Genomic DNA, 23400 nt, shown 5'->3' on the forward strand with positions numbered 1-23400 from the left:
CATCAAGAAATATCTCTATCCAGCGAATTAAGTAATTTCATTTATTATCTGTAAAAACAAAAAACATAGAAAAAGCATGTGATGTTTTAAATTTAATATATGGCTTGTTTACCTCAAGAGCTTCGTAAAAAGACATGAAAACAACAGCGAAACCGTGTACAAATCAGTGCGCGACAGGGGAAACATAGGGAAACTGAATTGCCCGGAACGGCAAAAACTTTTTTATTTCGAGTCGTGCCATCCAAATCCCACTGGATCTGTTCATCCGACCATATGGCGATTAAAGCCTGTTTCCTCGTTTGTCCATCCTTCCATTTTACTTTTTTATATTTTTGTTTCTACTGCTTTTTATTTTGTTTCTCGCTGTGATCGCTCTGTTCGCTGTGTGTTTCAAAAGATGGCGGTTGTATTTTGTGTTTCATCGGCAGGCTATTTGCATAACCAATCGACAGCAAATACGTTTGCAAGTCCCACCCCAAAGTACCGAAGAAGTACTCCAACTGGTTTAGCACTTTCGGTACTTTAACTTTCGGTACTGGTACTCGACCGGAAGTCAATAGAAAAGCGAAAGTACCGTACTTTGTGCAGTGGAAAAGCGCCCTTAGTGCTCCGCATTCACGCTCGCCGTAATTCTCTTCTCCCTCCCAGGGCTTCGACCAGCTGAGGATAGAAGGACTCCTGTGTGACGTTACTCTGGTGGCGGGGGACGGAGATGAGGCCTTCCCCGTCCACCGGGCGATGATGGCGTCCTCCAGCGATTACTTCAAAGCCATGTTCACAGGTACAGCAGGGCAGAGCAGAGCAGTGGAGAAGCAGCTACGATCAATAAGATTAAGATGCGCTTTATTGATCCTGGGGCAGAAGTTTCATGTGTAGCAATAACATATCCAAGCGGATAAGGTGCGACGATGGTAAACATAGTAAGACATAGTGCGAACTGATTTAAAAAGTATGCAGTTCAATCATAAAATATCCTGAAAAAAACAGAATATTATGATGCCACAGAAATAAATATTTAATTATTTTATTTAAAGATAAGAATGACAAATTAGCAATATTATATGTGCAATTAATAAACAGATATCACCAGACTTACTGTAATAAGATAGGATGCTTTCTGAAGTTTTATGGCTGGGGGTGGGGAGGGCTAGGTTGGGAGGGGGCAGAAATGATCCCCAGTAGCGTCTTTTAACACACTGTGGTAGAATGAGCCGGTGGCTAAATGTGCCCCAGGATAGCGCCCCCTGCAGTGAATGGGCAGAATTGTTCATAATATTGTTGAATTTTCCCCAACATCCTCTTCTCTGCTGCTTCCATCTTTAATCTCAACAGCCAATCATGGCTCAGATCGTCTCCCCTTGCCATGCTGACGTCCCCATACCCTTAACAAAGCCCTCATGTCATGAATCTCCAGTGGCTGCCCCCCCCCCCCAGTTCCTCATTGTCCTCTTCCGTGAAGAACGTTTTATTGAGAAGCCGCCTGCAGGTCTTCGCCAGAGTGTCGGCTTTATTTCCGTCCCGTCCATAAAAACACACAACACGTTGCCAAAATAAGCCTTTCCATAAGAGGCTGTGGAATCTTCTAGACATTGTTTGGTGGATAATTAAATCTGGACTGACTGAACTGAAAAAGCAGGTTGACTTGCGTGTGTTGGTGTGTCACCGTGCTCTGGGTCTTTCAGGCAGGTCCAGCGACTTCCTGCATAGGCTCTTGTGTTGTCGAGAGGCAAAGCTTTGTTGTGGGCCGGGAGGCAAAAATAGACTGGACTGCCCCCCCCCCCCCCGCCTCTCGTTGAGGGAACTGTTATGCCGAAGTTCTGGGGGCACGTGGACGGTGGGCGGGATGCAGATCTAATCTCTAATCTTGTCTCATCAAGAGGGTATGGAGGTGGCTTTTGGCGAGAAGACACTCATTCACGTTTCTGTCCATCCATCTTCCCGCTGCTCATTCTCACCTGGGTCGGAGGGACACATTAATTAAAATATCGCACCCTGTGGTGTTTTTGTTGTTTTTTTCCAGTCCTCCCATACAGTCCATGCTGATGGCTGATTAGATGGCGTGTGGGGCTCCCTTCATTTGGGTTGGAGTGGGGCATTACAGAAGGTTATGTCCCCCCTCCATTGAGAAGGATGGAAGATGTCCTAGTGACCTTCACACGTATGGTCAAAGCATTGCCACCTACATCAAGGCATCTATAAACTAGTTTTATGTGGTGTAGTGTGGCTCAGTGGGTTAAGATTCTGTGCCTGCATTCAGAATGTCGCCGGTTCAAATCCTAGGGTCAGCAGAGTGATTTCGCCGATGGGCCCGGGTGCGAGGCCCATAAACTCCTAGTTGCTCCAGGGACTCTAGCCTTACCCTCTTTTCTCTTGTATTAATGAGAGGAAGTCCTGCCTCTATGTATTATTGGATAAAATTAATACCTGACAGGAAGTCCCGCCTCTATGTATTATTGGATAAAATTAATACCTGACAGGAAGTCCCGCCTCTATGTATTATTGGATAAAATTAATACCTGACAGGAAGTCCCGCCTCTATTTATTATTGGATAAAATTAATACCTGACAAGAAGTCCCGCCTCTATGTATTATTGGATAAAATTAATACCTGACAGGAAGTCCTGCCTCTATGTATTATTGGATAAAATTAATACCTGACAGGAAGTCCCGCCTCTATGTATTATTGGATAAAATTAATACCTGACAGGAAGTCCCGCCTCTATTTATTATTGGATAAAATTAATACCTGACAAGAAGTCCCGCCTCTATGTATTATTGGATAAAATTAATACCTGACAGGAAGTCCTGCCTCTCAGTGTTATAAATGTATTAATGTAATGTAAACATCACCTGCATTATTCCTCCCCCCTCTGCCAGGTGGAATGAAAGAGCAGGACCTGTCGTGCATCAAACTGCATGGCGTGAACCGGGTGGGCCTCAAGAAGATCATCGACTTCATCTACACGGCCAAGCTCTCGCTCAACATGGAGAACCTGCAGGACACGCTGGAGGCCGCCAGCTTCCTCCAGATCCTGCCGGTGCTCGACTTCTGCAAAGTCTTTCTCATCTCCGGGGTAGGGGTCCGAGCCGTCGCTTCTCCTCGCCCGCGGCGGTGGATCACGGCGCTTAGCGCTTCTCGTTGGCATTCCGAGACTCTTCTGTGGCAGGTGTACTTTCTGCAGTTCCTCCTCTCTTTTCTCACCATGGTGTCTCAAATCGCAGTGCTGGTGGGTTTTTTTTTTTTTTTCACAGATCTTAGGTTTGGCAGTCGGCGGTTTTCACGCGAAAAAAACGCGAAACGTTTTTGTCGGTCTTTGTGGCGTCATGAGCAGCATTTCTCAGCGGGATACTCACAGTTTTTCGGGTTCCTCCGCCAAGCAGACGGGTGAAATTTTGGTGTGTGTGTTCCCCCCCCCCCACCCCCGTAGGTCTCCCTGGACAACTGCGTGGAAGTGGGGCGCATCGCCAACACCTACAACCTCACAGAGGTTGACAAGTACATCAACAGCTTCATCCTGAGGAACTTCCCGTCGCTGTTGGGCACCGGCGAGTTCGTCAAGCTGCCCTTCGAGCGGCTGGCCTTCGTGCTCTCCAGCAACAGCCTGCGGCACTGCGGCGAACTGGAGCTCTTCAAGGCGGCGTGCCGCTGGCTGCGCCACGAGGACGGCCGCATGGAGCAGGCGGCGCGCCTCATGCGCAACGTCCGCTTCCCGCTGATGAGCCCGCAGGAGCTCATCAACCACGTGCAGACGGTAGACTTCATGCGCACGGACAACACCTGCGTCAACCTGCTGCTCGAGGCCAGTAACTACCAGATGATGCCGTACATGCAGCCGGTGATGCAGTCGGAGCGCACGGCCATCCGCTCGGACAGCGCCCACCTGGTGACTCTGGGCGGCGTGCTGCGGCAACAGCTGGTGGTCAGCAAAGAGCTGCGGCTGTATGACGAGAAGGCGCGGCAGTGGAAGTCACTGGCACCCATGGACGCACCGCGATACCAGCATGGCATCGCAGTCATCGGCAACTTCCTCTACGTGGTGGGCGGCCAGAGCAACTACGACACCAAGGGCAAGACGGCGGTGGACACGGTGTTCCGCTACGACCCGCGCTACAACCGCTGGATCCAGGTCGCCTGCCTGAACGAGAAACGCACCTTCTTCCACCTGAGTGCCCTCAAGGGGCACCTCTACGCTGTGGGGGGGCGCAACGCCGCCGGGGAGCTGGGTGAGTGTATGTGGGGGGAGGGGGGGGTAACCATATTTGGAACATGATTGGATTGATTTGGGTTGACGGAATAATATGATAGAGGGACCCAGGTCAAGTGGATTTGGTCTGCGCTTGCTGGGTGGGGTGGTCATGGTCTTGGTTTGTTTTTGGGGACAACTTAGGAGAATGAGTTCATTGGATTGAATTACTCACTGACAAGAAGTCCCGCTTCTCAGTATTATTGGATAAAGTCAATAAATGACAGGAAGTCCTGCCTCTCAGTATTATCCAATAGTCAATAATTGACAGGAAGTCCTGCCACTCCATGTTATTGGATAAAGTCAATAACTGACGGGGCATCCCACCTCTCAGTATTATTGGATAAAGTCAATAACTGACAGGATGTCCCACCTCTCAGTATTATTGGATAAAGTCAATAACTGACAGGATGTCCCACCTCTCAGTATTATTGGATAAAGTCAATAACTGACAGGATGTCCCACCTCTCAGTATTATTGGATAAAGTCAATAACTGACAGGATGTCCCACCTCTCAGTATTATTGGATAAAGTCAATAACTGACAGGATGTCCCACCTCTCAGTATTATTGGATAAAGTCAATAACTGACAGGATGTCCCACCTCTCAGTATTATTGGATAAAGTCAATAACTGATGGGATGTTCTGCCTTCACTGTTATAAACTGTGTGTGTGGGTATGAGGATGCCTGCGGAAGGGAGGATTAATTATCCCTGAAAGCAGCACGACGGATTCTGCCAGCCGCAGCCAAGACTCAGGCCAGTTGCTAATTTAGAGGCCCCATATTTCCGTGGTTGACGAGGACGAGGGAACGGAGAGGCAGCCGTGTGCTCCAACAGAAAGGGATGCTTACAGAGTCGAGGTCCACCGAATGCGGGGGAGGGTGACGGATCGCTGTTTGAGGGGGGGGGGGCGGGATGTAATCTGAATTGTCAGGATAGCAGATCCGCTACATCAGAGGTGGAGAGGAGAACGGGAAACAGCACCTTATGTGAGATTGAGGAAATATGTAAATGTCTGTCTTCACGCTGCCGTACTTACGGTGGTCCTCAGAGGTTAAACCACAGGCAAGATGAATACGAAGGCAGGTATTCAACTGAGCTGGTGTGCTGGGAGATGGTGGATTTGTCACCCTCTGTTGTCTGGAGAGGAGGTGTGAGGGTGGGGGGTGAGGGAAGACAGGAGGGGGGGGGGGCGGGAATGTAAAGGATCCATCCTTCTCGTGATCGGGGTGTGGTATGGCTGCAGATCTGGGATTGGGACGGAGCTTGTGGTTAACCTTGCTGGGAGGGGCAGGGCCAGCCCCAGCGTGGGGGCATGGCCTGCTAAGAAAAGCATGTGGGAGGCCCCCATGTGGAAGGCCCCCAGACCTCTAAGCCCCAAAGGGGCTATAATTCATATCAACGGGTTCCTGCCTTTCGAACAGCCAAGCCCTGTGTCAACATACTGTTTTTTTTTTTTAACTGTTTTTCTTGGCCTGCTTTTTTATTATGCTGCCCTCTATTGGTTTAAGTAGGATGCGCACCCCATCCCTGGAGGGCAAAGGCAGGTGGCCTCCCACCCGCAGAAGCTTTTTCGCACCACTGGAAGACTGGGAGGTGCACATGCATCTGGCACTGAAAGGGACATGCTAACTCGTCAGTCCCCTGATGCGTCCCTAGGGGGCGCTGATGGAGCGGTCGGCCAGGCTGCTCCTGCCCAAAGCTGGGTCTGTATACAGGCAGATATTTTCGTAAGTCATATTTAGCGAGGCAACCACCCACCGCGGCGTAACCCAAGCGAAGCAAAATGGTCAGTCTACGTAGTGTGAGATGTTCTCCTTGGAATTGAAACAGGCTCTTGGTCAGATCACAGCTGACACTGAGCGATACGCAGAGATGGAGCCCCAGACTAGAGACACGGTTTACCTAATGGGTCCTTTGAGAACAATCTAGAGCGGAATAGGAGTACATTCCCCAAAAACATAGTTGCTAACAACTGTAGTTGGAACCAGTGTGCGAAATACAGGGGGGGGTCCGACACCCCCGATTAACCCATGAGACCCCCTGAAAGCCTCAAAAGCAAAATTTTAAGGGGGTCTCAAGATTGGTATTGTGCAACAATAGGGAGATGGGGACCCCCCTGAATACTGATGGGTATTTTGTACACTGGAACTATGTAGCTGAACAGTTCCAGCTATGTAATAAGCTAATGGGCGCTTCTGGGAATTGTACCCCAGGGTGAGAAAGTGCTGGTGTCGGTTTAACGCGGCACGAACCTGACCGTTGGAAGGAAGAACACGTTGGTGTCCTGCAGTCCATTTTCTGGTGTTATTGTATCCGGAGCGGCGGTCTCTGATACCGAGACCTGGCCCAGGAGCCGTGTCGATCCCCGGGCTCACGCTACTGCGAGTTCCACGTGTCCCTGAGGCGTTGGGTGCCTTTAATCTACGCCTTCGGGGACCCCTGCTCACATCACAAATGGCTCCACACTGGTCGAAGGCTCCCTAGCCTTAGACCAGAGTTTCCCAATCCGGTCCTTGGCGAATCCAGACAGTCCACGTTTTCGCTCCCTCCCTAGCGCAAGGGAGCTGGGAGGGAGCAAAAACGTGGACCGGGTGTGGGTTCTCCAAGGACTGGATTGGGAAACACTGGTCTAAGGCTAGGGAGCCCCTGGGAGTGGGGTCAGGATGCCAGGATAGGCAGCTCTGCCTGTTTTGGTCTCCAGAACCAGAACCAGATGGTTTTAAAAGGAGGCACAAAGAAGTGTGTGTATGTGTGTGCATGACCCCATCGGGGCAGCGTTCTGGTTCTGTCCCAGTTTGGCTGCCTAAGGATCTGGACTTCTCAAAGTGTCGGGGTACCAGCCTAGAGCTTTAAGGTCTGTTTGGCCGCTTGGGTAATTTTGGGCTCCACAAGCTTACAAACACTGCCATCGTTACTGGTAGTGTGTTGCATGCTGGTATAATAGGCCAAGTTTCAATAAAATATCTGCCTTAAATTTCAAACGGGTTTAATTACCCCATCCAATTATCCGCCCCTCCTCTGGGGCGATGCAGTGTAACGTTTAAGTAAATGATGTGTTTGCATACAGAAAGCAGCTTCGGCTTAATTTTACCTGGTGGGCGTTTTCAGTGTCGTGGCACCGAATTTAATGGATTCTGTGGATTCATTGATTCTGTAATCGGGGGAAATTTTAAAGGGGCGGCGGAATGTTCTGGAAGGGGCCCGCACCGACCATGCCTGTCACCCCTGAGGACAGGTTTTGAGGTCCAAGGAGGCTCTCGCCAACTTCACCGTGGTTCTGTTTCGTCCGAGACCCACCCACTGGCCCCTTTTGTCCTGCTGTTTATGCTTGTATGTCTTTCCCGCCCAGATTTCCCTTAACACCTCTTCTTTTCTACCCTCCACCACCCCCAAACAGCTACAGTGGAGTGCTACAACCCTCGGACGAACGAGTGGACCTACGTGGCCAAAATGAACGAGCCCCACTACGGGCATGCAGGGACGGTGTATGGAGGCTTCATGTACATTTCCGGTAGGTTCTTTATGGTCCTGGTACCACCTCGAGACCTGCAGGCTCACCCCGCCCATCCAGATCATCTCTCCAGTCTCAGTTTATCTTCGACCTAAACGGAGTTTGGTCTTTTCCCTTTAGCGATTCCTACCTGCGACACCCAAACTTCTACCATCCGATTTCCGTAACGAGCTTCCCGATTAACCTGAACAGAAGGGTGATCGTGCAGAAGATTTCGGCATTGGTCTGGATCGGTGTCCCCGTGTGTGAGATTAGTGAGGCACCGCTGTTTGAACAACAGAACGAGGAATTGAGAGGGTCATTATGACCCGGGGAACTTAGCTGGAGGTGTAATGGCCTTTAAGCTAATTTACTTCATCGACATCCCATTCTCTGCGGGTTCTGAGGAAATTTAATTATGTGCATCATGAACAAGGCTCAGACTGCATGGTACCTCTGTGGGCGACCCCTCCATCTCATACACCCAGGGTTGTGTGTTTGATTCTCCGACCGTGTTCTTCTGGGTCTCTCCCGGTTTCCTCCCACAGTCCGCAAACTTTCACTGTGCCTAATTGGCGTCTCGAAATTTCCCGTAGTGCGTGAATGAGAACCCTGCGATGTATTTCTCTGCAGTGTCCCCCCCCCCCCCGTCTTCTTCAGATAGGCTCCAGGCTCTCGTCCGTGACCCAGTATTGGGTGTGTGGGATGGATGGGTGAGCATTTTATTTTCCAAAAAAAGTCACACTTTGACGTGACCAGCAGACAGTTTTGTTTTGACTCGTGTTAGAATTCTAAGTGTATAATTTAAGTCCTTGACAAGTCATCAGTATTTTAAAGTATTATGTAAATCTGAGCTCCTGTCTGTACTCCTCATGCATTTGACTTCTGCCAGACGATGTGTTTAAAGTTTGGGCAGCAGGGGGGGGGGGAACTTCTTTACTTTCTGGGTTTCTAATCCTCAGCTTCTCGCGAATCCCCTGGGCTACGGAAAAGTTGGAGATTAGTCTGGATGATGGCGAAAAAGAGAATTATGCTAATCTGCCACATACTGACTGTGATCCACACCCAAAAATACCCACTACAGAAATATAAACTTTACTGAAGAGTTTCTTTCATTTTAGTATTTTACCATTATTTTGTGAAAAGAGTGTCTGGTGGTTGGACGGCAGGAGGGGTGATACACTGTAACATTTGTGGCTGCTCGTTGGATGAACCCGGATTCCAGAATCCATGCAGCCCTTTAAACTGTTGCTACGGTTTCACCGCATGGTGTACCATTCTACAGCGCCCCATCTCCGTGGCAACGTTCAGGGACCATTCAGGAGTCCAGATTTGGAGATATTTGAGCTCTGAAAAGGAGTGTTGTGTTCAGACGGGAAATGCCTGGCACTCACAGGCCTGTGGATTCAGATGAGAAGGTTGGGGGGGGGGCATAGAGTCAACATTTTGAAGTACAGACCTTTAGGTGCAGTGTGGTACTGCCTCTACTCATGTTTAATGATGCCAGAGTCTGATTTATTCTGGTGCTCAATGAACGTGAAAAGCACCCTGGGTTCAGTGGTGAGTTTGTTTTTTTTCTCGATATCTACAGTATGAGTTACTAATCCACAGAGAATATGGGTGTATGTTAAGCACTGACTGCTTTGGAGTGGCTGTTGGCATGCTCGTGTGCAGAGACACAAAGTCTGTGCACGCACGTGTGAAAATCCACCTCGAGCACATCCAGGTCAGAGTCAGGCAGTAGGTGAGGACCGGGAATTCCTAAGGTAAATGTCTTCCGTGGCTTGTCTGGGATCCAGTCATGCCAAAACTGTATGGGCATCATTCCAGAATGTTCTGCAAAGCACTACTGCAGGAAACACAGTTTTGTTGTGAAAGTTAAATAGGCATGGTAGCTGGATAGTGAAACTTCACTTCAGATTCCGTCGAGTGATAAAGCCAACCGGTCCTTAAATCCGCTCGCTGTGTTCCTCCAATTAGCCGGAATTAGGCTGTGGTGTGTCCCCCGGGCCGAAATGTGGGCTTGGAGGTGACACGCTCCGGTCCCCTGGCTCTGACTAACGAGTGTCTCCTGTGGCGGAGGGAGCGTGGGGGAGCCTTACATCGGCACACAGGCGGGCAGGCGGGCAGCTACTTATTGCTCTCCATGGGGCTCCCGCATGCGTACACATGCTGTTCGGTTTACGGTCGGGACATGCAGGACCCGTGCATGTCAAACACTGATTTGGCACCTGTGGTGAATGTTTGTGCAGGGAGGTGTTCCACGAATCAAGATTCTTGCTTAGCTGGATAACTTGTTGGATTTAAGGTAGTCTGGGTTAAATGGACTTTATCTTCTCTCACTTACATTTAGCCCAGGCTACCTTAAATCTGACAAGTTATCCAGCTCAGCAAGAAATCCTGCTTCGTGGAACACCCCACAAAGACCCTTGCATTGGACATCTATGTGTTTGAAGGCTAAAGTTGGTTTAACCTTAGGGTTAGGATGGGGCTTAGCTTTGTATTCAAGGTTATGTTTACGTTTAGGATTCCATTTAAATTTCCATTGTCTAAGAGTGGAACACGTGGTCTATTAGACCACTTCATTATATTGTTTAGTTAATCATGCAGTCTTTTGGAACATTACGTCTTGTTTTAAGGTAAAATCCTGCCCCATCTGGTCACTGCCTGTTTATCATGCCAGGCTAATTATCTGCCTGCCTCTGTCCTGTCCCCTCTGCCGTCGTCTCCTTTCTGCTCGACGGTGGGGGCTCTCTGGCTCAGTGGGGGTTTCAGAGGTGCCGTCTGTCAACATGGAGGGCAGCGTGTGGCCGGGCAGATAAGGACATGGGGGTCGGACCCTGCTGTTGTACACTCCAGAGAAGCTCATACGTTAATTTGCTCCGGTAATGATATCCAGATGTGTATCTGGGAAATGTCTAAACACAAGGACAATAACAACAACATATTCAAACAGCCGACGGCGCCGTTGTAGTGCTGTCGCCCTGGAGATGGAGGATTTGCGGAGAAGTGATTTAGGAAGCTTCTCGTTGAGTAATTAGTCACCTTCTGCAAGTTGAGATGCAGGTCCAGTCTCAGTGCAGCAGGGGAGGAGCAGGAGTCGAATGTAGCTCTCAAAGGCTTGGGGTGTTTTTTTTGTGTTTTTTCTCACACTTATTTTGCTGGAGTTTTTTTTTAATTGGGTCAATGTTTTATTGGGCTATGAGCGTCATGCAGGGCAGCTTGGGGATTCATTGGTCCTTTGTAGCTGTTCTCATCCACGGTGGCTCAGCGGCTGGTATTGTTGCCTCAAACCTCCGGGTTTGGGGGTTCAGATGTGTCCCCAGGTGTGTGTGTAAAGTTTGCGTGTCCCACGTATCTCATGCTTACAACTTTATTCTGTCCTCCAGCAGTCCAGAAGCTCACAGGTAGGTTTATTAGCCATTGTAATCTGCCTGCACTGTGAGCATATCCTGTGCACTGTGAGCATATCCTGTGCACTGTGAGCATATCCTGTGCACTGTGAGCATATCCTGTGCACTGTGAGCATATCCTGTGCACTGTGAGCATATCCTGGCCTCACGCCCTCCACTGCCTGGGTTGCAATCACAGAAGATGGATCGTTAATGTTGCTGAACAGTGCTGCTCAGGCACCTTCCCACCGATGTTGGGTAACAAGTTTCTGTTTGAATTTTTTTCATTGGCAGCGGGCAACTTCTCGCAGTCATCCACCTCCAGATGAGTTGCCCTTTGTCTCACCTGCTTGGCAGTTGCCCGGCAACATTGCTTAAAAAAGTCGCCCTGTGTATCGTCGTCTTGAGATTGACGGGCACCCTGTGCCTCGAGCCTCATGCCCTCTGCTTCTCATAACCGGCTTAACGTCATCACACATTTGCTTTAGCAAAACGGTTATTAAACCTGGATGGGTTCTGCAGTCTGCTGCTGCAGAAGAGTTGTCTGGTGGGTTGAAATTATTCAAATCGCTTGCCATCGTATGTGTATGAAAATCATCATTCTAATAGGTAGGAAGTCTGAACCACACAAATGTAAATATTGTAAAATTCATTATTAATTAATTGCTTTGAATTACACACACAGCCCTTTGGTGTTTTTCTACATGGTATTACCAACAAAGTAGCCTGTAAATAATCCCAGCCTGCGTTCGATTTCTAAACCCTTCCCCCCCGCCATCATCCACTTGCCCCGGCCTCTTGATGGTGTTGTCAAGGAAACATGGTTAGAGGCAGTGCGGGGGCATCCCTGCTCCATTTGGCAAGCAGCTCACCAATGCCCCCCCCCCCCCCAACCCCACACTCTCCCTTCTATGTGCTTACCCCCCCTCCCCAAAGTTGGCGGGTAAGGGAGAGAGAAGGGCATACTGGGAATTTTATTTTCAGCCTTCCCTGTGGACGTGACCTGTTTTCCTTCCGTTCCCCTAAGCCCTGCGTGTCCCATCTTCAGGTTCTACGGCGCCTCCCTGTGGGCCTGACTGTGCATGACAGCACCACGTCTGTCTGAATAATAATAATAATAATTATCATGAATAATAAAAAATAATTATTATTATTATAATGATAATCAACCATTTCTGTGCTAGCCCTATGGTGTTGCAGTATGTACATTTGCTATCTACAAAATGTGTGTTTCTTGAAGGCCTTGTTGCTAGGGGTGACACAGGACTGGTGGCATTGCTACAGTGACTTTGCTCCGTCCTTTTAGCGTGTTGGGGGTGAACCGTGGTGCTGGGTATGGGTGGTAGGAAGTGATGTTGTGTACCACCACTGACACCACAAAATTGCATGGGCTTTTTTTGATGTTTGGGGGGTCCCCTGCTGTCCAAAACCGTCATTGCACGAGGGGAGGGCAAAGTGACGGTTTGAGTGAGGTCCCAGAAATGATAAACCTGCCCCTGGTGGTAAGTCTGCGTTACACTCCTCTTGCGTCTGCGTGATCACTTCCTGACGTGTGTTCTTTCCACTCGCCTGCAGGGGGCATAACTCACGACACCTTCCAGAAGGAACTGATGTGCTTCGACCCAGAGGGGGACCGCTGGACGCACAAGGCGCCCATGACCACGGTGCGGGGGCTGCACTGCATGTGCACCGTGGCCGACCGGCTCTATGTCATCGGCGGTAACCACTTCCGGGGCACCAGCGACTACGACGACGTGCTGAGCTGCGAGTACTACTCGCCGGCGCTGGACCTGTGGACGCCCATCGCCGCCATGCTGCGCGGGCAGAGCGACGTGGGCGTGGCCGTCTTCGAGAGCAAGATCTACGTGGTGGGCGGCTACTCGTGGAACAACCGCTGCATGGTGGAGATCGTGCAGAAGTACGACCCCGACAGGGACGAGTGGCACAAGGTGTTCGATCTACCCGAGTCGCTGGGCGGCATCCGCGCCTGCACCCTCACCGTCCCCCCCCCGGAGGACCTTGCCGGCTCGCCGTCCAGAGAATCGCCACTCTCGGCGCCTTGAGGAAGGGGGGGGGTCCTGCACCCCCCCACCATGACACTCGGAACCCTCTAAACTGTACTCAGATACTGTTTGCACTTTCCTCTATGGATGATGTCATACTGCCCCACCCCCACCTTGCACCCAGAGTCCACCCCTAATCCACTAGACTGTATTTATACACGGCCGCTAAGCTGCCCTCCAGTTTTCACTCCGTAGGAAGCCGCGAGCAGCAAACTCCGCAGAAGCTACCCGCAGCAGTGCCCTTCCCGTAACGTGCCGCTGATTTTGGCTCCTGACAACCTCTCCTCGTTTAGCGGCTAATTCCGTTAGCGACCGTTTGCTAATACAACGGTAATTGAAACATTTATGTACCGACTGGTGCGCGCATTTGCCGCCAAATTTCCCTACGTTCGACAATGACGCACACTGGCGCGAGAGATTTCTTTAATGTCTTGGAACGAAAGTGTCCACTTCGTTGGGGGATATAAGAAGCTGCGTATGGAAGGTTGACGTGAAGTCATAAACGCGGTCGCAGTCACGCCTAGGCTACTGTGATTTTCACTTAGCGACCACTTTCCTTAACGACCTGGTTGCTGGAACGGAACTCGGCCGCTCGACGAGGAGTGGTCGTATTTGCGTCTTAGTGTCGCACATCCAGAACGTCGTCCCTCTGGCCCGGAATGCCGCAGGTTCTTCATTCGGATATTTGGCCCATTTTTTTCTAGCTGATACCTTTGAATTTTATCGCACCCCAGCCAACGTTATTTTATCGCACCCCAGCCAATGTTGCTGTTTTTTTACCGGCTGCCTGGGGACCCAGGTGACGTATCTGTGATCCCAAAGCAGCACCGGGCACGTAGATCCGTGCGAGGGATTACCTGTATTTTAATCTCAGGACTAGGCCAGCACCCCCCCCTCCCCACCCCTCCCTGAGCCATCTGATCCTGATATTGCTGTTGACCGTTAACAAATGGCATTTTCTAAGTTTAATAAATGATTTAATAAGCAGTGCTATTGTTCTGTTCACTGTCTCTGTGCGAGGATTTAAGTCCAGTTCATGTTTATTGTGCTCTGTGGTTAAAAAAAGGGACAAACATAAGACACACCCTTCCAGTCGCGTAAGAAAGGAGCAGTGCAGGGAGCGACCAATGAGAATCAATCGCGTCGTCACATGATCACTGCCTTTTATAACTTCCTGGGCAGGCCGGGGACCTCCCGTGGCAAGGTTAGCGTGAGCTAGAAATGTCAGCAGCATAACAAGAAATGGCGGGGAGGCGAAAGCGCTTACATCTCTCTGCGTGGCAAAGGTGAAAGCGTTCCCAGGTGACCTTTAGCCGTCCTGTGAGGTTTGTACTCTTTAAAACGGGAGCCTTTCAAGAACGCAAATGCACTTTGAAGTTCAGGATGGTGCGTAGGATGGTTCTAAGGCACCCCCCCCCCGACCCGTGGGGATAGAGCAAACGCCCAGCTCATGTCCTGCTGCGCACTTTACCCCCCCCCCCTGCTGCTGTCTACGATGCTTCTGGTGCCGAGGAGGCCTCGTGCCCATCACCCATGTCAAGGGAAAGACGTGCGGAGGATTTCCAGCACGATTCCCAGGCTGCCTGCTTTATATCTACCTCCCTCTATAACACTTTCCCTTGTGAAGCATATCCTCGTTAGCGCCTGTGTGGAAGACTGTGACCCGTACTGTCGTTAACCTTTCCTGTTGTTGTTAAAATATTTAATTTGTTAGCTTAAGTTAATATAATGTTGGGGGGGAGGGGGGTGTAGGGGCCAGAGGCCTTCTCAGTTACAGAAACTCAGCCCCTTTTATCTAGAGGGTGTAGAGTCAGCTCACCGCTGCACCATTCTGCGAACGTGACACGTCGGGGCTTAACCCTCCTACCGCTTCAAAATAAAAGCCCTAATTAGACTGAACGACCTTATTTGGCGAACCCAAAGTCTCCAAACACATGATCTGCACTTCATCATTTAGGCTTCGCTTAGAGTTGCTTGCATTTTTCAAGACGCAGCTTGAATAATTCTTAGCTGTTGAATGAATAAACCTCAGCTCTTTAATAGGTCTCACCTCTTGAATGAATCTGGGGAAAATAAATCTCTGCCAGACTAAATGTTGCATCTTTTAGATAAATCTTGCCTCTAAAATAAATCTCAGCTCTTGAATGATTGTTCTGGTCTCAGCTAGGAAAGCAGTTGCAAAGTTTGATGCTGTGGAAGGCTTTATGTGGTTGTCGAGATTTTTTTCTCCGACTTAATTTCACCTCGTTATTTCATTTGCCTTGGGGGGGGGGGGGGGGGGGGTGGTTGGTTGATTAGGGATTGCCTGGGAGTGGAAGGGTTCTACATCCACCTGTTGACACGCCACACTGAAGCTTCGTATCATAATTGCAAATCTGTTGCGTTTCTTATTGAAAGCAAAATATTGGCCCAGTGCCCTTATAATACACTGATGCATAACTACTGTTTCCTGCTTTGTTGGCGATTTTACCAGAAGACACTTAGACTGATTTATGCAGTAGCTTCATTCGCAGATATTGGGGTTGAGTACCGTTTTCATACAGGAAACAGCGATCCATCTTCCAGGGCTTGAACCAGTAACCTTTGGGTTATAAGCCCACAGACTTAGCTATCATTCAGAGATGCAGATTTCAGGTCCAGAAAGTTCAAATCCAGAACAAGGTTTTGTTTCAACCAAGCAGTTGAGTACTCTGTGACTGTGACTCTTTATGCTCAATTGGTCGGTTGAAACAAAATCTTGGTCTGGATTTGTACTCTCCGGGCCTGAAATTTCCTCTACTATCATTACCAACTCTGATCAGGTGAATTTCTCCTCTGACAGCTTTCTTTGTGTGCCTTTCAAAGCTGTTTTAAAGATGATGTTTTGAGCAACACTTGCCTGTAGATTCTGCTTTGTGTGTTGATGGTATGAAAATGGCCTAAATCACTATAAAAAAAAAGTTCTACTTGCTTTTATCAGTAGTGGAAAGTTCAGGTCCAGAAAGTTCAAATCCAGACCAAGGTTTTGTTTCAACCAACCAGTTGAGTATAAAAAGTTACAGTCGCAGAGAACTCAGCTGGTTGGTTGAAACAAAATCTTGGTCCGGATTTTAATTTTCTGGACCTGGACTTTACACCTCTGGCTTTTATTGTTGACGATTACCGATGAAATGGATAATATCGGTATATTTATACAGCATTGTTTCTCCCATGTGTTTATATTAACAGCAGAAAAGCCAATATGAATGGCAGCATTACAGCTTCATGCCTCTTGTAATGGCATCTCCGTGGGATTCTTTTGTTACGCGATAGACAGCACAAACATTTCTGTTATCCGTATATTATAGTACATTAAATAGCATTGAACATATCAAGCAGTTTCCAGAAATTTTTAGCGGGGATTTTTAGTTTATATGTGTTAATTCCAGTACCTCTGGCGATCTCTTTAGCGAGAGACTCGTTTGACAGCTGGGTAAGTTAGCAGCGCTACAGAACACACAGCAGTATGGTGGTGCAGTAATTAATGATCGCATGATCACAGAAAGGAGCGATGAAATGGCGTCACGCAGAACAGGATGCTGTCTCCCTCTCCGAAGGCGAGCTTGCCACCCCAGCTGGATGATGATTGACACGATTTATTTTGCGATCCGATATTTCAGTTTTGCAGATTTATGACATCATACCGATGAATTATTAATTGCTGTTATGACTATCACTGTGACTTCCACGAGGTCTATCCCTGAAAGTGACGTGACTCCACAGATACGGCGCTATTTTTGCGCTGTCTTTTTCCTTACACAGGAAATAAATCATCTAATTACAGAAACTTACAGTAGCTGTTCAATCATTTAATGTATGCAAATTATTTAATGATCGGTTCTCTTATTGCAGCATGGGGAGGGGTAGTATTGACCAATGGTGATCAGTCTGCGTTTAATCTCAATGTTTTATAAGCAGCCAATGTGTAATATTTGCGTTTTGTTGCAGGAAATAATTCATTATAGGAACTCGAGGTTCCGTCGTGGCTCTTAGTGCTCATCTCCAGTGGTTTCAAGGGCTGGCGTCACAGAGTGTGGAGTGCCACTCAAAGCAGAGTCATGTTTTGATTGGTTTGTATCTCTAAGTAATCCCCCCCAGAATCCAACTACTTGAGGTGGGGGGGGGGGCTTATTCTCTCAATGGAGGACTGGGGGCAGCCCTTGTTTGTTTAGCTTTTGACGGGCCTTGTTCTCACTAAGCCGCGCTCCAGCGGGCCAGCGATGTCTTGGCCGCGCTCGCGCCTCCTGACAAAGCAGTGGTGAATTATTCATGCCGGCCACGGAGATTTCCGGAGAGGGCCACGACGAGGGGCTCAGCCACGTCTCTCTCGGAGCAGCTGGCCACCACCGCTTACGCCCGTCGGGGGAATTGTTGTCATAACAAACCCCTCCCTGAAGGAAACGGAAAACTTCTTTCGGTCGGGGCTGAGTGGACTTTGCAAATTCTTTTCGGTCGTAGGGTTTTTCGTAGTAGATTTTTGGGCTTCTGTGGGACTCTGCAGACAGCGCTGATATTCTTGGTCGTGGGTGACGCTGAGCTTCCTCGTTTATTTTTTTATGGTGAACGTTGTGTCCCCTTTCAGGCTCGAACACTTGACCCTTACCATAAGTTTCAGAAGTGATTGATGCTGTTCACAGTGTAAGTCTCAATCTCACAGTACATTTTGGATGGCAGGGTGAACGATGGTTCTTAAACTGTGGTACATGTATCCCCAGTGGTATTTGGAGCGCCCTCCAGTGGTAGGTGAGAAGGCAAGAATAATTTGTTACTGTGATTCAGGTTGATTTTTTTCTGACCTGTGTGGTACTTACTTGGTCCAAAGAGTTCAAGAACCACAGCTCTAGAACATGACAGAACACGCCTATAACCATTTCAGTGTGAGGTTGTTTAAGGTACAGGGTTCTCACCTGGCGCTGAAGACATGGATGCTTCCTTTGTGCCGATGTCTCCGTAGCATCACCAGGGGAGCAGAAACCACTGTGTAGATTCTTTTCCCCACTTTGGTTCTTCAAAGAATGCCTGGTTGCTGGTCACCATGGCTACCAAGCACACTGCATTACCCTTAATAGTAATAATTAGAATGAACTGTTTCACTAAGGGCGGCCAGAATGAGCCCTGCTGTCTCTCATCCTGATCACCACCTTCTCCAGGTCCGTCCCTCTGACAGATGCTATGGAGCTCCTAAGACCCACTCCTGCAGAAGAATGCTCACTGTCTGCTCACTGCACGGGGAGCCCTGGCTTCAGGTGCCAGATGTGAAGGTGCTCTTCTGTCGTGCTGCGAATGTCTCCTGTTCTGACGCTGCGCTGAGGTGAGTCCAAACGCTATCAGTGAAAGAAAGAAAGGGGGAAGGAAGGAAACAGGAAGAGAAATAAAGGAATGAAGAAGAAAGAAAAAAGTGAGGGAAAAGAAAGAAATACGGATAGAAGGAAGGGAGGTAGGAAGGAAAGAAGAAAAGGATGACAGAAGAGGAAGGATTGAAAGAAAGAAATAGAAGGAAAGAGAAAGCAAGAAAAATGGAAGGAATCAAAGGAAAGAAAAGGAAAGGACGTTTAAAGTAAGTTCTGAGAAAATTATTCTTGGCTAAATTATTATTATACTTGGTCTTTATAGTGACCCCTAGTGTAGAGGAAAGGAAACAACCAACACTTGGCTTAAATGAAGCCTGAGCATTAAGGTTTGGTGGAACGTAGCACCCTGGTGCAGGGTGCCGGCCAGAGGCTTGTGTATAGAAATACAGACAATAGTACTGAGGTTTGTCCCTGAGCGAAAGCGTGATGATGCTTCAGAATGTTCAATGCTGTGTAAATGGATGGATTTTATCCCACAAACTTGAGCACCGAGGAGGGACTTCGATCTTATCGGCAGACACGACATCAGGCAGATGGAAGCATGCGAAGGCGTCTCCAGTCGGGGTCACCTTCTGTTAGTAAAACCCAGTTATCCACCTGCTGCGCTGCACATCTGCTTTCCTACTCGCTAGCCTGGTTATCTGGAGAACAGACGAAAACAGAGGCTCGTGTGTCCGGCCCTCTGTTATGCAGTAATTGGAGCTTGCTGATACTGTTTGCGGGTGAAGAAAAAGTCCAGATACCCTGGACCAGTGTTTCCCAGCTGCCTCGTCTCTCCTGTGAGCCAGATGGCGGACCCCGTGCCTCGGGTATAGGACTGGCAGTCCTCCATCTCGGGGAAGGTCGCGATCTGGGAGCCCAGCTCGCATTCGCAATATCGGCCTGTTTTATATCTCATTTCCATGTTCTAATTTTATGCATTCGCCAACCAAGGCTTGATTAACTGCTTTCGTTTGTGTTTGGGGTTAAGCTCAGCAGCCATGGCCACATCCATGCCTAAAAAATCACCATAAAAGAATAACAGAAGGAGTGGAAACGGAACAGAGGTCCTGCATGCAGACTGCAGTGCATGTTCGCACCACAGAAACACACCTCAACTCTCACTGGCCACAGGAAACATTTTGTTTCAGGAGCACAGCTTAACTAATTACTTTCCACGGTGCCATATCGTTTCATTCAATTGTTCATTAGTTAATCAATTAGTTTTGCGATTTGTTTAAGCTCTGCTTTGGCCAAAAGATGAACAGCAGCCCATGGCTAATTCATGAGTCCTCACAGGTCACCCTCGTAGCTGTTCATTTATAATATTACCCAGTAATGCTTTATTTTAACTGTACCTTCACAATGCATTCATAAAACACTCAGTGCACCGTCATAATGCAGTCATAGAATATTCAGTGCCCCTTCATAATGCATTCATAGAACACTGAGTGCACCTTCATAATGAATTCATAGAACATTCAGTGCAACTTCATAATGAATTCATAGAACATTCAGTGTACCTTCATAATGCATTCATAGAACATTCAGCATACCTTCATAATGCATTCATAGAACATTCAGCATACCTTCATAATGCATTCATAGACCGTTCACTGCACCATCATAATGCATTTGTAGAAAATTATTCAAAAAACTTTATTTGACCATTGCTGGAGACATTATGTAGCCAAGAATTGTACATTTATTTATGCTAATGAATTATAGGATCACAGATTTCCAGAGGAAAGGAGGAAAATTCATGCACAAAAGGTGCAAAATCTAATTATATTTCTGTAATTCACTGATGAGATTAAAGCCAGCTAATCTGAGGTGTGTTGACTCATGTAAAACAAAGTATATTTGAAAAAAATACAGAATCGGATGGTTGCCACGGTGACGTTTGTGATGAGCCGGTTTGCACACGCCGTTCTGGACCCACAGCCTTCCCTGCCCCCCCTGGCCACGTTGCCATGGCGACACCCACCCGACCAGATGTGGAGATCTGTGGGCCAAACACCCTCCCACTGGAACCAGCACAAACTTGCAGTTGTTCTTCTTTTATTACTCCTAAAACATTTTTTGGCAATGTAACGAGGCCATTTGTGTTGGGAGGTGGGGAAGGGGGACTTCCAGGGCTTGTAAAATTTCATAATCTTATTTCACAACATAACCGGTGGAGATTAAGACGAACCTGTGAAGGATCTTTACGGTACGTTTTTGTGTAAGGCTGCTTTTGTCATCAGCTCGGCCGAAAAGAAACGCAGGTCATCTTAAAAATCGCTTAAGTATCTCAGACAACAAAACGTATCTATGGTGTATCAAGTTAACCCGTGCACCATCATGGCCCTTGTGGATGATCGATGCGCTTTTAGTGAGATCTTTCCACTGATTTCTAGAGCTGGGTTGCCCATAGTTCACTGCCGATTTTCGCCCTAACTAATATTGCAGTGTGTACCTACGGGATGAAGACAAACATCACTGAGTTGTTTTATAAGTCACTGCTGAAAATCTGGCAGGGAAGCTTCCGGAATGCTCTATGTGTGTTGGATTCGTAATGCGGCAACGACCCACCGAGACTCACGGCCCCACATCCACTGCCCCCCCCCCCCCCATCCATATCTTACAGCTCTATGTAATTCATATGAAATTTATCCGTTCATAGGTGCTGGGACAGTCATGTAGAAACAGCACAGTCACTCCAAGGCTCGCAAAACAAGCAAATTTTTGCAATTGTGTTAAAAATATCACGTTTACAGTTAAAATGCATTGTCATAATGTGCCATCCTTCACTCCGTTAGTGAGGTGAATGAGGTCATATCAGTAATTATGTTATGTAATTGCTTCCAGAAATGAATTTGGCCACAATCTGCTCCAGCTTCTGGAATTTGTCCTACAAGCAACTGTTCTTCTGGCAGCTGAAGCAGCGGTCGTGATTCGACGCATGTTCCTCCAGCTACGAATCATCTTTGAACGTGTGGTTTGCTTTAATCTGGGGCTCGGCGACCCTAAAGGAGGGGGTTGCGATACCAGAAAAACTATAAATTGGCACTCGTGCACATTCTTTGATTCTTTGGGGGGGGGGGGGGGCCCCCCCCAAAGAATCAAAGAATGTGCACGAGTGCCAATTTTTGCGATGCAGTGCTGTGAAGGACAAAATAATTAAATCTCGATCATGCAGCGGTAACGCGGAAAATCATCAGGCCCTTTGTGGCTGTAATAGAAGTTTCCTGTCACCCCCCGCCCCCAAAGGATATGGTCAGTGATCAGAGACCACAAACAGACTTTCATTCAACCAAAGCTGCTTTTTTAAAGCATTTACATCCCTGTATATGGAACATTTAGAACACCTTTCTTCATACTTTAATTCAGGCCTGTGCATTTTTCAGTGAATGGTGGCGGTTGTGGTTTTTTAACTCGATTTCTTACAATTTGACCGTAATCTTGCTGCGGCCGGCTTTGACTATGGACGCCAGAGATTCAGCCTATTCTCCTTTGGCCAGGATTCACCTACTTTTTTTTAATCTATTTTAGAAGTCACGTTGTAAAACACAACTTCCAGTTAACCAATCAGGGACTTGCTTTAGCTGTTAGCCAGGCAGAAAATAGGACACAACATTGAAAACAAGACCCCTGTGTGTGTGTCTAATGATGCCCTGAGATTGACTGGCATCCTGCCCAGTGCCAACCGCAGTCTTGCACCCCATGGTGCCAGGAATAGGCTGCCCCCCCCCCCCAACCCTATATTGGGTGAACAGCTAGAAGATGGATGTATCGATGTTGAAATGTTCTGTGGTTTTCTACTTCATGATTTATTACTTATCAATGTCACTTGACATATGGCTTATTTAAGCAGCTCCATCTTGTTGTCTTCGCTATTTATGATTGGCTGTATAGTGTCTGTTTTGTCTCAGAGCCACAAGGGGGCAGTCAAAGACTCACAGGTCACTAAACCCTGCTATGGACGCATAGCTCACAATGGGTCACATGCTGCAGATGTCTTGCTCCACATTACACAGCCAGCCTCCTGTCCTCCCCCCCAGGTTATGTCGTCTGGCTGGATCCCACCCCCCCCCCCCCGGTAGTGCTGTACCTTGTCTCGCCACGTTCACCCTCCCCAGCCACTGATAAAAATAAGCATAGAGAGACCACAGTTCCCACGGACTAAGCAATTAGGCCGCAGAAATTTTTAATTAAGACTTGCGAAATAGAGGAATGCAAGACTGTTAGGAGCCAGAAATCAGCCCAGACTGAGAGGCTCTTATTGCAGCAACAACGATCCGCAGACTTCAGGCATGTAGCGGTTCTGGTGGGGCAATGCTTTCTGGGTAACTGTGACCTTTGCCCTACAACAGATTCAGATTAACACTAACGTGGGCCGCACCCCAACATACTGGGTACCCTGTGGTCACATGGGCTCTGAACTAAACTCCCCCCTTAATGCCCAAGCTGCACTTGCATAACAGACGTTCCCCCCTGCTCTGAACCCAACATTTTGGTTTTTTTTATCAAGGGTATCTACACTTAGTCATTGTCACTGTTAAAGTGACAGAGGTAGCAATTGGTAGAGGCCAATCCCATCATTTCCCGCTCCTGCCTGCCATCGTTGGGCCAAATTAGCAATTTGGATGGAATGTCTGTTCGCTCCTTCGACGGCTCCCGGCATTTCGGCCTAACGCAATTAACTGTGAATAAAGAAGTGAAGAAGGAAGGCCGTGAGACAGCGAGCGTAGATCCCGGCAGGCTGGGTAAACAAATACGCCATTTCTGGTGAGCAGATTCCACGGGGAGGCGGGGCCAATTCAGACCACTCTGACTCCTTTGCAGTTTCCATGACGATCACCTCCCACCCTGACAC

At 48.3% G+C, this 23400-nt stretch overlaps 1 protein-coding gene across 4 annotated transcripts in view; it reads left to right on the forward strand.

Moving 5' to 3' along the window:
* The window catches only part of LOC111839561 (kelch-like protein 13), a 37881-nt gene extending 23700 nt beyond the window's left edge, over nucleotides 1-14181 (forward strand). For all 4 annotated transcript variants that reach the window (XM_023803597.2, XM_023803599.2, XM_072706549.1 and 1 more), the window contains 5 exons: nucleotides 649-781; nucleotides 2878-3074; nucleotides 3429-4224; nucleotides 7647-7760; nucleotides 12707-14181. In XM_023803597.2, coding sequence (XP_023659365.2) covers nucleotides 649-781; nucleotides 2878-3074; nucleotides 3429-4224; nucleotides 7647-7760; nucleotides 12707-13194 — 1728 coding nt within the window. In that variant the 3' untranslated portion in view covers nucleotides 13195-14181. The remainder of the gene's footprint in view (nucleotides 1-648; nucleotides 782-2877; nucleotides 3075-3428; nucleotides 4225-7646; nucleotides 7761-12706) is intronic.
* Nucleotides 14182-23400: the final 9219 nt, after the last annotated feature.

Source organism: Paramormyrops kingsleyae, chromosome 24 (genome assembly GCF_048594095.1).
Source record: "Paramormyrops kingsleyae isolate MSU_618 chromosome 24, PKINGS_0.4, whole genome shotgun sequence".
NCBI classification, from domain to species: domain Eukaryota; kingdom Metazoa; phylum Chordata; class Actinopteri; order Osteoglossiformes; family Mormyridae; genus Paramormyrops; species Paramormyrops kingsleyae.